General features: G+C 51.3%; 2 protein-coding genes across 2 annotated transcripts in view; both read right to left on the bottom strand.

Moving 5' to 3' along the window:
- CACNA1S (calcium voltage-gated channel subunit alpha1 S) overlaps positions 1–13,416 on the bottom strand; it is a 90,042-nt gene extending 76,626 nt beyond the window's left edge. Inside the window, exons 1-2 of the mRNA XM_049858100.1 lie at positions 13,265–13,416; positions 11,076–11,181 (exon numbers count right to left, since the gene is read on the bottom strand). Of these exons, the coding sequence (XP_049714057.1) occupies positions 11,076–11,181; positions 13,265–13,416 (258 nt within the window). The remainder of the gene's footprint in view (positions 1–11,075; positions 11,182–13,264) is intronic.
- A 1,197-nt stretch (positions 13,417–14,613) lies between these two features.
- ASCL5 (achaete-scute family bHLH transcription factor 5) lies at positions 14,614–16,193 on the bottom strand. Its single transcript, XM_049857988.1, has one exon. It carries the CDS (start codon positions 16,080–16,082, stop codon positions 15,495–15,497), a length of 588 nt encoding a protein of 195 aa, XP_049713945.1. The 5' UTR covers positions 16,083–16,193; the 3' UTR covers positions 14,614–15,494.
- Between the last annotated feature and the right edge of the window lie 1,736 nt (positions 16,194–17,929).

Genomic DNA, 17,929 nt, shown 5'->3' on the forward strand with positions numbered 1-17,929 from the left:
TGTGCACTCGCAGATGTTCAATGTTATGATTTATAAAGATATAGATAATGAAAGGCAATGATAATGAAAACTAAAAAAAAACGAAGTATTTGACTTACGTCAGAATCGACTTACAATGGAATCATCGGAACAAAACCCTGCGAAAGTCGGGGACTACCTGTAATATTTTCTTCTGAATCCCTCCCCTTGCTCACTCATTTACGCAGGCTGTGCTCAGGAGAGGTGTGTGACAAGGCCTCTGGCTTTTGTTTTTTTATTATTTATTTATTTATTTTTGTAGTACTTTAGATGAAGGTTTCCAGAACAAACTAGCTTCTCATTAAACAATTAGTACACATATTGCTTTGTGACACTGGTTGTCAACTCCAGGACATGTCAACATTCTCCCTTCTCAACTTTGGGTTCCCCATTACCAGCTTTCCTGTCCCTTCCTGCCTTCTCGTCCTTACCCCTAGGCTGGTGTGCCCATTTAGTCACATTTTGTTTTATGGGTGCATCTAATCTTTGGATGAAGGGTGTCTCAGTCATCTAGTACTGCTATAACAGAAATACCTCAAGTGGATGGCTTTAACAAAGAGAAATTTATTCTCTCACAGTCTAATAGGTTACAAGTCCAAATTCAGGGTGTCAGCTCCAGGGGAAGGCTTTCTCTCTTTGTCAGCTCTGGAGGAAGGTCCTTGTCCTTAATCTTCCCCTGATCAAGGAGCTTCTCAAGCACAGGGACCTCAGGTCCAAAGACCTGCTCTGCTCCTGGTGCTACTTTCTTGGTGGTATGAGGTCCCCAACTCTCTGCTTGCTTCCATTTCCTTTTATCTCTTGAGAGATAAAAGGTGGTGCAGGCCACACCCTAGGGAAACTCCCTTTACATTGGATCAGGGATGTGACCTGGTAAGGGTGTTACAATCCTACCCTAATCCTTTTAACATAAAATTACGATCACAAAATGGTGGACCACCACAGAATACTGGGAATCATGCCCTAACCGAGTTGATACACACATTTTTGGGGGGACATAATTCAGTCCATGACAAAGAGTGAACCTCAGGAGTGACTTCATCACTGAACTAATAGGGTGTTCGGGGACCATACTCTTGGGTTTTTGCTTCCTAACACCTGGGGCCATCATAAGGAGGAAAGAGTTGAAGAGAGAGGGCCATCTCGCAAGCAAAACATCAATCGGCCCCCAGGCTGGGAGTGCACAAGGGTGTAGGAACCTGGTGCCTGCCTTGTTTCAGAGCCCTGAAGAAGTGGCAGGATCTGGGAGGAGGCCACAGAGGTCTCTGAAAAACAAGACCCAACTTCACCAAGGATTCCTGCATCCTTGGCTTCCCATGGAGACAATTGAGTGTGTCCCCAAGGGGACCATGTGGAATCAATGGACAATCCGGCCCTAACCAGGGTGGACAGAGGAGCTGTGGCCCCTGAGACCTGGGCACTGCCTGAGACACAGAGCCTGGCACAACCCCGGGACAGGCAGGATGGCAAAAAGTACCCAGAGTAACTGCAGTTGAAATTCTCTCCATCCCAGCAGGGTATGGGGTCAGAATCCAAACAAAGGTTGGTTTATAGAAAAAATATGATGCTTGTTGCACACCTCAGCTGTGGGCTGAGGCTCAGCCCTGTTACACTGTTTTTCCCCTTTTACATATGAAGAAAGTAAAGCTTAGAGAGGGGAAGCAAGGTGCCCAGGGCTGCAGACTACAGGGTGGCAGGCCCTCGCCCCACGTGCAGTTTTGGAGTCAACTGCTTTTCTAGAATGCTGTGGCGGCACCATTCACCGAGAGTCCAGATACCTGGCATCTCCACAACCACCTCAGCCTCCAGATTTGGAAAATGACTGGTGGAGAAGTGAGGGAGGTGGCTATATTTAGCCTCATGAACTCTTACGCAAATAATCTGGGCAGGGCTACCACCCCAACAGGGGCCTTCACTCAGCCTCTTCCCTCCCACACAGCACTTCCCACTCGGCAGCACCAAGCTCCCTCCAGGCCTATGAGCAGTCAGATAAGCCAGGGCTTTCTAGATCAGGGCGCCAGTGGACCTGAGAGGGATGGGAGGGGTCTGTACACTTGGGGGGGTGGTGAAGGAGGAATGAGGGGTAAGGCGGATGCCCAGCCTGGGAGAGCATGAGAGACCAGTACTGTCCTGAGTAATAATGATATTGATTGCTAACATTTATTAAGCACCCAGTGTGTGCCAGACCCTATTCTAGTCAAATACATTTAATCTTTACAAAAACCCTATAAAGTAGGTACTCTTACCCCCATTTTATAGATGAGGAAACTGAGGCTACTAAATGGTAGACTCCAAATAGTTCGACTCCAGGCTGTGTGCTACCAACTACCATGCTGGAGTGGGCAAGAAAGAGACCGATAGTAAGAAACAGGACACGTAGGAGAGTTTGGGTGGGTTTGTCAGATCCTACCCCAGCCACCCCAGTGACTGTCACTGCTGCCCCAAGTCTGGGCTCAGTGTGACTTCAGCTGTGGGCTTTGCATGCTGGGGAGGGCAAAGAAGGAAGAAATGAACACTTATCTGGAGCACCTCCTGTGTTCCAGGCTGGGTGTGATGCCATCCCACTAATCCATGTTCTAGTCCTGGAAGGTAGATATTGTGGTTCCCTTTTCACAGATGGGGCATCTGAGGCTCAGAGAGTTTAGGAAGCTGCCCATAAAAACCTAGACTGAAACTAGCTGTGTTTGACTTGAAAGCCCAGGGTTTTCCCACAGCTCCTCTTGAAGACTTCACAACTTGGGGCAAGTGCCCAGGGCTTCTTCAAAGGCAAATTGTGGTGTCCACAGCCCCTTGCCCTAGTGTAAGAAGGCTAGTATTAGGGGTGGGGATGCTAAGACCCCAGTGGTGGGGAGAAGCAGGCTCATTTGACAGACCGTTGTTGAGTAGGTCAGTGCTCAGAGCCCCCTGTGCCCCACAGGCCTGCATCCTTGAAAGGCAAGGCCAGAGCTAGGTCCTTTTGAGCCCCAGCCTCCCCAGATGGCAAGACGGAGTGGATGGCTGGCCGGCCACAGGAGTCAGCAGGCACATTCCGGACCCGAAAAAAGACAACTGCCTTGGAGCCAGAGGACTCTGAGCTGCAACCTGAACCCCAGGAATGCAACAGGGGCCTGACAGTCTGCTGACCTGAAGGTTGAGGGAGGGGGGAGGCAGAAGAGCGGCCGGAGTGAGCAACTCTTCTGATGAGTCCTGCCCCCGGGCCACCCCCAGGCTGGGTGCTTACTTCACGAGTGTTAAGAAAAATCATCCAGAACTTGGAAATAAGGCAAAAGGAGGGTACCATATCCTTGTAATGGCAATTCGAATCATTGTTTAAGAGTCCTGGCCAAGGACAAGTTCATTATCTAGGTGGGACAAGGTTTCTCAGCCTCAGTGCTATTGATATTTTGTGCTGGATAGTTCTTTGTTGTAGGGGCTCTCCTACACACTGCAGGATGGTTAGCAGGATCCTTGGCCTCTACCCCAAGATGTAGACATCCCTCCCCCTCCAACCCCCTCCCCCCACAATCCCAGACATTACAGATGTCCCCTGGTGGGCAAAACTACTCCTCCCCCCAACTCCCTTTGATCTTGGGGATACTGACCTAGGGGACAGTACCTTTGCTTGACTTTAACTGTTCTGTCCTGTAGAGATGCAAATAATAATTTATGCCTGGTAGAAAAGATAACCCTGAGGGTTACAGTCCTATTGCCCTGTAGGACATTAACCAGTCTGGTACCTAACCTGGCCCCGAAGGTTACGGTCCTATTGCCCTATAGGACATTAACCAGTCTGGTACCTAACCTGGCAGTCCTGTTCAGCATTCTCGCTCCAGTCTCAAGTAGCTTCTGTTCCTCTAATTCTTTGAACCAGTTTTCCTCTCCTGCTTGTTCTCTTCATTAGTTGAATTAATCTTTGACATACGTTCCTTCTACATTTTTACGACAGTCATGTCTTTAATTCTTTGAAAATTATACTTGAACACAAGGTTGTTTCAGAATGAAATGAGATCATGTCACAAAACCCATCAATTCCCAGCCCACAACCAATAATTAGTAACTCTGATTACTGTTGTCGTTGCTTTTCCGCATGGATCCCCTCAGGCTGGCCATGCTTGTATGGCGGTCCTCTCAAAGGTCTCCTTTAATCTAATCAAGGACTGTTCCCGACAAGCAGGGCCCCTTCAGACCTCAGGGAGCAAGTGAGACTTCAAGGGGCAGAGCTGGCTTTGAAGAGCCTGTGCCTTTGGAGGATCTGGTTCTGGTCTTGGCTTCCTGAACATTCCACTGCCCTTCCACTGGCCACAGCAGTGACTCGGTGTCTATTCCATTCTCCCTCTTCTCTGGCAAATGGTTCTCCTTTGTTACCTGCCTACCGCAGCCTCCACTCTCCTGGGAGAATTCTGTGTGGGGGCTGTGTTAGGCATGATTCTCAGAGTCTAAGGCAGGTTTCTGCCTTGTGCAAATGGAGTCCTGCCTGGAGGTTGGGGCTAGATGTTCTGGATGTCCATTCTGGCATGGGCAGGCTGCAACTACACAATTAGAAGAAAGCAGGATTATGGGAGAGAGGCTGGGAATCTGCCCTCCTGGGGGCCTCCTTCCTGTACCACTACCCCAGGAAGCAGGGATGACCATCCTTCTCTCCCCTCTTCTGATGTCCAAAAAGCCTCACCGAGACACGCAACTAATGGTGCAGGTCTCCCCATATAGCCAAATATAGCATGTGAAGTAATTTAGCCTCTCTGTGCCTCAGTCTACTCATCTATAAAACGGGAAAAATCATAGTACTTGCCTTATGCAGGCCATTGTAGACATTAAATGTGATAATGCACGTAAAGCATTAGAATAGTGCCTTGTACAGTGCAAATGCTCAGCAAATATTGGATGCTGTTGATGACGATGATGATATTATTCATTTGCTGAAGGATGAGGAAGGAAGGCCACGAAAGCCATTCAAATACATTCCAAGGAGAAAAGATGAGGGGGTTGGGAGAAATCAGGGACAAATGGTGGGTAAGGTGAAGAGGAATTTTTTATCTGAAATAATTGTTTGGTCATAGGTATTGGCGGTCATACTCCTTGAATCTAGAACAAACTGGGAATCTCTGCAAGCAGGGGCTCCGTGGCTGGGAGCCCACTCTGAGACACTGTGGTGCCTGCACAATGAAAGTTTCTAACATTGACAGATTGTTGTTGCCCGTCATCATCAAGTGGATTCTGACTCATGGTGGTCCCATGTGTCACAGTGGAACTGTGCTCCACAGGGTTCTCAAGGTTGTGACCTTTCAGACGCAGATTGCCCGGCCTGTCTTCAGAGACACCGCTGAGTCAGTTCCAACTGCCAGCCTTTAGGCTAGTAGCCCTGCTCTTCACTGTTTCTGCCGCTCAGAGACTCTCTCTGATAGGTAAGGTACTACAGTTTACAAGGTCTTTCCTCTTCCAGTAACCGCTCTGACGTATACAGTGCTATCCCCATATTACACCTGAGGAAACCAATTCTCAAAGACATCGGGTTATAAGACAGAAGGCCTGGTGATCTGCTTCTGAAAACCAGCCACTGAGAACCTTACGGAGGACATTTCTACTCTGACATACATGGGGTCACCACGAGCTGAAATCGACTTCATGATGACAACTGGTGTTTTGCTTTAATGCTAGGCGCTATTCTCAAAACTTTGCATGTATTCATTTATCATTCTTCACAAAAACCCCATTGGGTAGGTGCACTACCATCCCCATTTTACAGATGAGGGAACCAAGGAAACAGAGAGGTTAAATAACTTGCCCAAGGTCACACAGCTGGTATGCGGATGGGCCTGGACTCAAAAACATACATTCCAGCTCCAGAATCCATCCTCTTAACCACCATGTCCTAATGTTTCTCCAATATGTCAGATTTCAGAGCCCTTTTCTCCTCCACCATGATGGACACAGCAAACCTATATTTGGCCAGAGGAGCAAGGGGACATCAGCATCCTGGATCCTTTCCTTGCCACCTTGTCACTGTGTGTCACTGGAACTCTTTGTCTTCTCTGGGCCTCAGTTTCCTCTTCTACTGAGGGAAGACCCCAGATTACCCACGGACACATGACAGGCTGAGTCATAGGAGTGCCCTCAGCTCTAAGACGTCCAGGGCTCCAAGCCCATTATCTTCAGGTGACGGCAAGCAGGCAAAAGCTCCCTGAGGGGCACCCAGACCTCCTGGGGACCATTCCCACAGTCAGGTGTCAGGGCTTTCTCTTTATCAAGGGTGCTGACCATCCCACGACTCTGCCTTGCATACAAGGCAACTGTGGGAAGACTTTCCTTCCCTGGACCATCCTCCAACACAGCCCCAGCTAGGCAAGCGTCGCCCAAAGGGAAGAAACCTCTGGGTATCTCTGTCGGGAAATGCCCAGAGCTGCAGGTTCAATTACCCAGTGGACACAGGCACCGGTACCTCCACATGCCTAGAGGTGAACTCACTGCATTCCTCCTCCCCAGCCCCAAGCTCACTACTCCTCCAGTGCTGCCGTCTTGGTAAGTGACACCACCCTCTGCTCTGTCACCCTAACCTGAAACCTGAGTGTCATCCTGGCCTTCTTCCCCTCCCCCATGCCTCCATCCCCACACCAGGTCAGTCAACAAGTCCTATTAATTCCACCTCCTAAATGTCTCTCACTTCCCCATCTTTACAATTACCAATGTCTTAGGTCCAGACTCCTTCCCCATTTCCAGCCTGGATGACTTCAGTGGCCTCCTCGCCACTTCCCCTGCTTCCTGCCTCACCTCATCCCCCACCCCCGACCCCAGTCCACGCTCTTCATGGTGGCCTGAGAGAGTGTTCTAAAAGCCAAATTGATCTCTCTATCGCTTGCCTCCATCCCTTTGCCCACATGGATCCCTTGGTTTAGAACCCTCTTCCTGACTGGCCTTCCCAGTGCTCTCCTTCACCACCTACCTCCCCATCCAGGGTCAGCTACTTAACTTGTGGGGTCCCTGGGTGGCACAATTGGTTTATGCTCAACTATTAACTGCAAGATTGGTGGTTTGAATCCACCCAGCAGTCCCATGGAGGAAAGGCCTGGCGATCTGCTTCCATAAGTTTACAGCCATTGAAAACCATATGGAACACAGTTCTACCCTGATACACGTGGGGTCACCACGAGTTGGAACTGACCCGACAGCAGTGGGTATTCTTGTTTAAAAAGTAGAGGAAAGATGCCATTGAAGGTACTAAAATATAAAGCTTCTTCCTTCCTTCCACACTCTTTTTCCACCTGTCATGGTGTCTTTATTCTTATTTACTATCGTGTCCCTGAGGCCAGAGATCTGCAGAGTCGCCCACCAAATGGGCTATGGCACTCCCAGTCTACGGTGGGGGGCAGCCACCACCAACGTGCTCTTTCCAGAGATGTCAAAACCAAACCTGGCCCTCTCTGCTCTTGTGCCCAGACCCCTGTCTGGCAGCCTGAGGCCCAGGGGGCAAAGGATCAGGCTGGGAACCCATCCTGGGAGGCAGTGAAGTGGTGGGAGGTGGCAGAAGGCAGGACCAGCAAGCCACTGGTTCATGCTCCATTGTCCTATCAGACTTCACTTAAGAAAAAAAAAAAAAACCAAACCTGTTGCTGTGAAGTCGATTCTGACTCATAGCGACCCTATAGGACAGAGTAGAACTGCCCCTATAGGGTTTCCAAGGAGCAGCTGGTGGGTTCAAACTGCCGAACTGCCAATCTTTCAGCTATCAGCAGAGCCCTTAACCACTGTACCGCCAGGATTCCTCAGAATTCACTTATCAAACATATTCAAAGATAAAGTTATTAAGAATTTCAATACTATGACCACAGACGACTAAACCCCAAGCACAAGACCTTTCTGAACGTGGGACCCTGTGCAGTTACAGTGGTCACATGCCCTGGAAGCTGGCCCTGTCCTCACCCTTCAGGTTTTAGGTTAAACATCCCACCCTTTGGGAGGCCTCCCTGACCCCAAGACTAGTTGAGGTCCTCCTTCAGCATGCTATTATACTGACCCCAAACTTCACACTCTTCCTGTTTCATTTTAATTGGCTTAGTTTTAATTACTTGTTTAATTGATTTAATCAGTTAAGTCTGTGAAGACAGGAAACGTGTCTGTTTTGTTCATGATTATATTCCCAGTATGTGGCAGGCATATAAGCCAAAAAAACAAACCCATTGCCATGGAGTTGATTCCAACTCATAGCGACCCTACAGGGCAGAGTAGAACTGCCCCACAGGGTTTCCAAGGCTGTGATCTTTACAGAAGCAGACTGCCACGTCTTTCTCCTGCGGAGCAGCTGATGAGTTCCAACCACCGGCCTCTTGGTTAGCAGCCTAGCACTTAAACTGCAGGCATATAATAGTCACTAAATTTTTTAAAATAAATGTTTGTTAAATAATGAGAAAATCAATGAAGAGCTGATCCTTAGCTCTCCCTTCTTAAAAACTATGGGTTATTTTGGATGGCTGGAAAGTCCCCAACCTTTCCCAGATACCTACAAAGCAGCCCAGAGGGTAAGAAGGAGAGAACTGTGTAGTAATTCTCCTTCCTCCTGCTCTAACTTGTCTCATTTCCCTCTTGCTGGGTTTGAGAAAGCCCTGCTTCTAACCAGCGACGTGACCTGGAGTATCGCCTACTCTCTTTAAGCTTCACTAGAAAGGGGTCGGATTAGGGTCCCTCGCTGACCTTTAATCTCCCATCCAGGTGACATTCTAGGTGTCATTTGCTGCTTTGGAAAGGTTTACAGAAAGGTCTTTTCCCCTTCTAGATAACTCATAATCCTGTCTCTGTGAGCTCTAGACCTTACCCAAGGATTTGCAACTCTAACCCACATACTGAGGGGAAACACACAGAAGCATTTGAAACTTCCAGAACTTCCATTTTGTTTCAAGATGGCAGATGACATAACTAAGATGAAATTCAATACTCCCCAGGAAGGCACAAAGTTCCATTCAAAAGCAGTCAATTTCTTAAGGAATTCACAGGGAACCAAGGTCCAAAAAGATGAAATCCCAAAGAGGGGTAGACCCAGAGCCCCCTCCCCTAATCAAGCAACCAATTATTTAATTAACTTAAACCAAAAAACCAAATCCATCGCCATCAAGTCAATTCCGACTCATAGCAACCCTATAGACCCTGTACGACACAGTAGAACTGCCTCATAGGGTTTCCAAGGAGCAGCTAGTGGATTCTAACGGCCGACCTTTTACTCAGCAGCTGAGCTCTTAACCACCGTGCCACCAGGGCTCCAATTAATTAACTTAATAGTAATTAATTAATTAAAAATAAGCCCTCTTTAAATAATTATATCAGGGACATAGAGAGCTAAGCCAGTTTATAGAAGGCCCAGGGCTCTGCAAACCACCTCCCCTACCACCATAGGTCACATAGGGCCTGCTCACACTTAAGCTCATTCCTTTTCACACTCATAGCAAGCACACATTTAGAATCCCAGCTTCGCACCCACTCAAAAGAGATTCCCATGGAAACCAGCATAAAGACGAGGCAGAGATACATATCTTCCTTTCAGGATACACTCTAATAGGCCTTCTTCCTCTCTACCCCGGCATCTAAATGCAGGAAAAAGCCCCATTGGCGGGTTCGTTGTCCTGTTTTCTAGGGGTCTGAGCATAAAGGTCTGAGCCCACTGTTTCTAAGAGGGCTTCCTTCAGAGGACTTCATGTTGTCACCACCTGGGCAGCAGGGCCGGTGCAAGGCCCTGCTACAAGACTTAGATGTGAGTGACACTGGGCAAGGTGCCTCCACTTTCTGTGCCTCAGTTTCCTTGTCTTTTAAATAAGGTTAATAATGTTGCCTTTAAAGTGTTGAAAAGCAAAGATGTCACCCTGAAGACTAAGGTGCGCCTGACCCAAGCCATGGTGTTTTCAATCGCATCACATGCATGTGAAACCTGGACAATGCGTAAGGAAGACCGAAGAAGAACTGACGCCTTTGAATTGTGGTGTTGGTGAAGAATATTGAATATACCATGGACTGCCAAAAGAACGAAGAAATATGTCTTGGAAGGAGAACAACCAGAATGCTTCTCAGAAACGAGGATGGCGAGACCGCGTCTTACACTTTGGACATATTGTCAGGAAGGGTGGGTCCCTGGAAAAGGATATCATGCTTGGTAAAGTACAGGGTCAGCAGAAAAGAGGAGGACCCTCAACGAGACCGACTAACACAGTGGCTGCAACAATGGGCTAAAGCATAACAACGATTGTGGGCGTGGTACAGGACCGGGCAGTGTTTGGTTCTGTGGTACACAGGGTTGCTATGAGTCAGAACTGACTCGACAGCACCTAACAACGACAACAACAATAATGTTGCCTTCCTTACAGATCAAATAATACAATAATGTGAAATATTTAGCACAGAGTATGGCATCTAATAAGCACTTAATAAATGTTAATCAGTTTTATCATTAAATAGCTCAGTTTACAGGGCAACGTGAGTCTCGAAAACCCCCTCCACCTCTGGCATTTTATGGCTCTGTGTATACATTATTGGTGAAAGGATGAGGAGAAAGTGGGACACTGAAACCTGTGAGAGCCAGAACTCGATGGTATGGCCTTCTTTTTCCAGGTCTCCCAAGTTTTCCACCTTTGACAGCGTGCTGTCTTACCACTTTTCTATTGCTCATTTTAGTGGAAAATATCTGAGTTCTCCTTCTCTGACAGGTTTCCAAGTTACGGAGGCTCTGGCTTTCACAGGTGTTGTAGTATAGAACTCTAAAACATGTTCTCTCTCCCGCGTCCTAGGCCAAACTCTTTCATGAAGGCAAGCTCAATGGAAGCTGTTTTCTCTGGGTTATACCCGAGGAAAGGAAATTAGCCTTCAGACGCCATTACTCACTGGCTGAGGCTGACCTTACTAAGCCTCAGTTTGCTCATCTGTAAAACGGGACTATTTCTCTGAGAAGCCATTGAGCCAGGCTGCAGGTGACTGGGAGAGCAGGGTTCACATCCTCAGGGGACCAAAGCATCAGCATCATCTACCAGAGCAGAGTCCACCAAGGGAGCCAGCCTTCCCCAGCAGGGGCTGCAGACCAGCAGGCAGGGGGAAGGGAGGACGTCTCTTACCAGGCCCAGGTTCAGAGAGTTGTTGTCATCTTCAGGCATGGGCAAGTACACGGCCAGGGCCACACAGTTGGCAAAGATGGTGAGCAAGATGATCATCTCAAAGAGTCTGGTACCAGGGTTAAGGAAAGCCTTGAGAGAGGGCTGGGGTTTGGAGGGTTCAGGGGAAGAGAGCACTGAGGGTCACCCTGGACTGTGAATGTAATGCCAGGTGATGGGCAGGCTGCTTCTTTTCTACTCTCCCGTGGGGTACAGAAAGTGTTGGGGAAACTGTGGGACTCCCCTACCCTCAGGAACAGGTAACTTGCACTTAGACTCTGGGACTGCAAAGACCTGGTAGCTGGCTGAGGGCTGCTCAGCTTTTAAGGGCCAGGGCAGGGCGCTCTTAACATTGCTCCATCCCGTTCTCCCCACCCCTCTGCCCAAGGAGCCATGACTTTCTGAGATTCTGGCCAGACGACTATTCAGGGGCTCATCCAGGGAAATGGCCAGGGAAGCTGGGGGACAGATGCAGGTTAGACAGGGCTGAGTACCCACAGAGCAGGATCAGGAAGGAAGGTGGGAGATGAAACCTGAATTTCCAAAGCCTGAGGAAGGAATCGGTACTGATTACATCAGCATACCCACAGAGCTGTGCACTCACGCTAGTTACACGTGGTGCCAACTGCTCACACCCACCTACACATATGCCCCCTGCCAGACACACCCATCCCTCCACAGCCATTTTCCAGAGGGCACCCGCCACCCACACCTGTTCCTTTCTTGATTTGTTGATGAGCAGCACGGGCCTACCATAGAGTGGCAAGAAAGAAAGGGAGCCAAAGCGTGAGTTGCTTGCCTGTGGTTGGGTTGGAGGTGGCGAGCATGCTATGTAGATGAGCTTGATTGAAAACACCCGTTCCCTTTCCAGCACTCTCCAGTGTTTGAGAAAAGTGGAGGGCTACAGGCGCATGGGCCTACAAGAGGAGAAGACACAGAGGGGCAGAGAATGGGGAAAAGGGGGAAGCCACCAGGTAAACCTGCTGTCAGGAGCCTGGGTGGCACAGACGATTTGTGATTGGCCGCTAACCAAAAGGTTCGTGGCTAAAACCCACCCAGCAGCTCCTTGGGAGTAAAGGCCTGGTGATCTGCTTCCTTAAAGATTACAGCCCAGAAAACGCCATGGAGCAGTTCTATTCTATAACACGTGGGGTCACCATGAGCCAGGGGCCAACCTAACAGCAGCTAATGACAACAACAAAACCTGCTTTGACAGAGACAGGCAAGGAGGAAGAGGGAGTGGGAGGATTCGATGCGGGGTAGCTGAGGGCAGCTGTGGGGAGCAGGGCTTCTGTGGGCCCTACACTAGTTTAACTTGGTCCCGTGTTCTTCTTGTCCTCCATCCATTCCTTATTCTCCTTTCTTCCGGAGAACAGCTGGTGGGAGCCCAGTCTTCTTGAACCCTTCAGAAATATTTCAAATATTCCTGACTCTCTCTCTCAGACCCCATTTGGCACAGGCCTCCCTCCTCCGCGGAGCTCCTTCCTCCCTTCCCCAAATAACCCAGATATTTTCATCATTCTTCCTCCCAGAGCTAATACAAACATAGAAAGGGATTTGAAGTCCCTGTCCCCAGGGTGGCGAGTCTGAGCTAAAATAAACAGGCTTGCTTGGCCTGCGTCTTGGAGCCGTTCACAGCAGCCCTTCTTCAAGCCCATTTCTCCTCCAGCTCCATCCCCAGCAGGGTCCAAGTCTGGATTTTCCCCCAGGGGAACCCTTCGCTCAACTCTCTCCTCTCTTCACTTTCACCCCCTCTTCCATCAAGGCACAGGATTTTCCTGTAGTGGCCACCCCTTCTCTACTCCCACCCAATGCCATACCAAAATGAGACTGTTGCTTCAATTTGGGCACACTTGGGAACAGTCCCATGAAACATCCCAGGACCCTTTCCTAGATGGTCAAGAGGCATCTCAGCTCGTCAATCAGGCCGTGGATCACCCACTCATGCCCCAGGAAGCCCACCAATTCCTCTTCCTTCTCTCTGGCTCAGTTGACGGCTTCCTTCTCAAGACTCCTTATGACAGTCTGGCCATACCCCCATCTTCAAGTCCCCAGTCTCCCTGGTCCCCAAAGTTTACGTTCTGTGACCCCATTGTCTCCCCCTCCCATATTACACATGCTCTCCCAGCAGCCCCAGGGGCCCTGAAGGATACTTCCATTCCACGATGCTGATGCAGGCCTTTCTCAGGGGGTTCTCTAGGGTCAGGCAGAACAAGGCACGGGGTGGCCTTGGCAGATTCTCAGGAACAGGCTTCTTGGGCTGTTTCTTCTTCAGGCCCTCATCCTGGGGCGAGGAGGGCTCCATGGCTTCCCTGGCAACCTTGCTTTCTCCCGCTCCCCTACCCCACTGCCTGCTCTTCCCTGCGTCCCCAATGCCCCCACCTTGGGGACTGGGCTGGCTGAGCCTGGTCGGCCAAGACTGCCCTGCTGAGCTAGCCGGGGGCGGGGGTGGGTGGATTACTCTCCCTACTCCCAGCGAGTAAAATTAGCCTCCACTCAGCTCGCTGCTGCCCAGCCTGAGCTCCCGAAGCCAGGCAGCTGTCATTCCTTCCCAGCCTAGCCAGTGACATCCCAATCTGTCCCCCCCCCCCGCCAGGAGGTTGGGGTGGGGTGGGGAGGGCAGAAGGAACTTACACACAGGGCTCAGATGGGGCAGTGGGAGACAGGATGGAAGGTTCCAGAGTTGGGGCCATAGAGAGTTCAAGTAGAGGGGTGGCCTACGATATGGAACCTCAAACCTCAGAGTGGCTTCGTCATGCCAAGGTTAGGCTTCTCCCTTCTCAGCCCCACAACACCGTCCGGAGAAGCTGCCGGGCAGCTAACTCAGCACAACTCCACAGCACCCCTACTCATCTCAGTACCTGAAGAGATCAGGCCAGGGCTCCTCCCTACCCTTACCCCACCCCACGTGCACTGCATGTCAGGGAACCCCTCCCTTCCAGGGCGTAAGACTCCCAGAGCAACCTCGAGTGTGCACACCTCCAGCACAGCACCTGCTACAGTGCAGTGACTTCGTGTCTTTCTCCCCACCCAACTGCGCAAGGCTGTGTACTTTACCTCTGGGACTCTCCGCCCTCTTTCACGCACTGAACAACATAAAAATCCTGTCGCCATCAAGTCGGTTCTGACTCATGGCGATCCCATGTACTACAGAGCAGAACTAACTGCTATATAGGGCTTGGATTACAGCCATAAAAACCCTATGGAGCAGTTCTACTCTAACACATTGGAAATCCGTGAGTCAGAATTGACTCCATGGCGACAGGTTTTAAGCTTTATGGAAGCAAATCTCCAGGCCTTTCTTCCATAGCACTGCTGGGCAGGTTTGGAAATATCAACCTTTAGGTTAGCAGCTGATCACAAACCGCTTGTGCTTAAACTCTCTGCAAATGTTAGCTGAATGCATGCCCCATACACCCTTGCAGCAAGTGCTCTGGGTGGGAGTGGGAAAGGGGCCCCGGAGTGCCTAAGAGTAGACAATGATAGAAATCACAAACCTCAACAATCCTTTTATTCAGTCCTGTGAGGCACACACAGCACCAATGGACCTATAGGATACCTGTCTTCTCCCCCACCCCCTAGAGGCTTATAGTCCGAGAGTAAAAACACAGGCTTCACTCAACCTGGGAAAAGCTACAAGGCCACACTGGGGAGTGAGGGGTGACTGGAAGCCCTCCCTCAAGGAAGCTGGAGAGCGCCACCTGGTGGCACAGGCATCGCCTCTTCCAAGCGTGTCGGTTCTGTTCGGTCTGGGCTGAGTTCAAGCAGCAACTTAGCCTCCAGCGCCTCCATTTAGGCTTCGTTCGTGAAATGCCAGAAAGCTTCCACGAGGACGCTAGAATTTGAGGCCGTCTCGTAGAAAGCCGGGGCACGGCGGACCCGAACCAAAGCTCGGCCCGCACTGGTCCCGGCTCGCCTCCTGGGAACTCACAGACAGAGCTGCGCCTGAGGCGGTGGAGGGCCGAGTAGGGCCACGGCCGCAGGCCTGATGTGCACAATCTGGGGCTGGACTCCGACTTTGCCACGCACCGCGCTGAGGCACAGCAGAGCTAGACCAGGGACGGCCAATCCGGGGGTGCCTTCGTGCAGCCTGCAGGGGTCACAGCGCGCACCCGGAGCTTTCCCCAGTCGCTCCCCATCCCTGCAGCCACGAGGCTCCTTCGGTGTCTCTATCGTGCCCCTCGCACCCCCGGCCCTGCACCTCCGTTCCCAGCGGGGAGGGATGAGGCCGACGGTGGCAGGGTGTCGCAGAACGGGAGCGCCGCGGACCGCCAAGTGTCAGAGACCTGCGCCGTACCCGGGGTGACCCAGCAGACCCAGGCTTCACCCAGGAGCGGGTTGGGGCCTGCGGATCCCGCAGGCCGGGGGTGGCCACTGCGCCGATTAGTGGCTGGACTCCTCCGACTCGAAGAAAGGTGAGGAGGAGAAGCAGGAGGACTCGGACGACTCGGGCGCCAGGGAGGGCGGCACCCGGGCCTCGCCGTCGCTGGAGCAGTCCTGCCGGGGCCCTGCGGGCGGCGCGGGGGCGGGCCCGGCACCGTCCGGGTTCGCGCTGAGCAGCTCCTGCAGGTACTTGATGTAGCGGATGGCGGCGCGCAGCGTCTCCACCTTGCTGAGCCGCTTCTCGGCCAGGGCGCCGGGGAGGTGGCCGCGGAGGCGCGCGTAGCCCTCGTTGACACACTTGACGCGCTGCCGCTCGCGCTCGTTGCGCTTCTGGATGAAGGCCGGCTCGAAGGGGTAGTCGTAGACGCCGAAGGCGCCGGGGAAGGGCACGTAGGGGAACACCCCTGCGTAGGCGTCGTAGTACGGTGGCTCGGCGTGGCCCGGGTACAGCAGGAGGGGCACGTTGCTCAGGGGCTCGGCGGCGGGCAGGGGCCCCTGCCCGGAAGGGGGCACGATCCCCAGCTGCATGCGGCTGGGGGGCGCCATGGGCCTGCGGTCCACCAGGGCTCGACAGAAGTTATTGTTCATGGTGCCGCGTGGAGCTGGACCCAGAGTGAGACCCTCACGGAACCTCTCCTGCTTGGCGTCTGCACGTGCACGGGCCTGACCGTGGGGGGCGAGTCACATCGCCAGCAGCGGCTCTGGGGTGGCAGGACTGCCTAGGGTCTCTTTTCGCCCTTTGGGATGGCTTCCAGGGTCTCCCTAAGAGGAACCATGGCGTCGGACACGTGTGAGCCCTCGAGGAGGACCAGCAGTCACCGCCTCAAACCCAGCTTGTGACCCCGCAGCACCCCGGAGCCCTGCCCTCCGCCGCGGCACCCATGGGCTGGGCCACAGGCCTGTGCACCCTGCTTCCCGCAGCCCAGCACGGGCACCTCCCGCCGGAGCTAGCCCCGAGGCGCCATGGTGGCCCGCCGCCCCCAGCGCCTTGCCCTTTTGGCCTTCGGGATCCCCAGACTGTTCAGGGAGCCGGCAACAGGCGGCTGCTCTTAGGAGTGCGCCAGCTCCGCAGAAGGAGTGTCCCGGGGAACAAAGTTTCTAGAGAAGAGAGAAAGTAACAATTAGGAAAGACATTATGTTATGGGCTCCTTTGTGTCATCCCGACCCTCAGAGGGGATTATAAGCATCATGAGGGGACACTGTGTCTACTGAAGAGGATACAGGGATCTGCGTTCACCCCTTAAGGGTTGGATGACCTTTCTGAGTTGTGGCTTTCATAAACGAAGCAATTAAAACAACCCTCACTGGAGATTAAGAAAATAAGAGAAATAAGTATATTAAAAACCATCTACTACATGGCCTGGCTTATTAAAAATATGCAGTAACTCATTTCCTTTGAGCCCACTGCTGTCCAGTGGATTCTGACTCATAGCGACCCTATCAGGTCTCCTCATCGTTGATGCCTTCCAGGACCTAACATAGAAACGGGCTCGAAGGCTGCTCCGTGAATTAGCAGGAGAGATCCCAAGGGCAGCCACAAGTCAATGGAGGGGCCTAACTCTTTTTTTTTTTTTTGCTTTAGGTGGACGTTTACAGCTCAAGTTAGTTTCTCATACAAAAATTTATACACACATCGTTATGTGACCCTAGTTGCAATCCCCGTATGTGACAGCACGCTCCTGCTTTCCACCCCATATTTCCCATATCCATTCAACCAGCTTCTGTCCCTTTGCACCTTCTCATCTCGCCTCCAGTCAGGAGCTGCCCATTTAGTCTTGTGTATCTTCTTGAACTAAGAAGCACACTCTTCATGAGTATCATGTTGTGTCTTATCTTTGCCTGAAGAGTTGGGGTTCGGGAATGGTTTTAGTTCTGGGTTAACAGAGAGTCTGGGGGCCATGTCTTTTGGGGTTCTTCCAGTCTCAGTCAGACCATTAAGTCTGGTCTTTTTACGTGAATTTGAGTTCTAGCCCCCACTTTTCTCCTGCTCTGTCAGGGACTGCCTGTTGTGTGAGGGGTTTAACTCTTTCTTTATAGAAGGAAATGCAGCTTTGATTCCAACAAAGTCAAGTGTTGTTGGGGTTTTAAAGGCCTGGCAGAGAGACAAAGCCTTCCCCAGCCAGTCCGCATGGGTCCTGGTGATGCCCTCTCACACCATCCTGTTTCTCCTCCATGGCACTTAACAGAAGTGTCTATTCTTCCACCACTGTGTGCCCAGAGCCCAGCCCAGCCCTGGGCTGTAATAAAACCAAAAACCTGTTGCCATTGAGTCAATTCCAACTCATAGTGGCCCCATGTGTGTGAGAGTAGAACTGTGTTCTATGGGGTTTTCCATGACTCTGTTCTTTCAGAGATAGATTGCCAGGCCTTTCTTCTGAGGTGCCTCTGTGTGGACTTGAACTACCAACCTTTCAGTTAGTAGTTGAGCACATAAC

Source organism: Elephas maximus, chromosome 18, assembly GCF_024166365.1.
Source record: "Elephas maximus indicus isolate mEleMax1 chromosome 18, mEleMax1 primary haplotype, whole genome shotgun sequence".
Classification (NCBI taxonomy): domain Eukaryota; kingdom Metazoa; phylum Chordata; class Mammalia; order Proboscidea; family Elephantidae; genus Elephas; species Elephas maximus.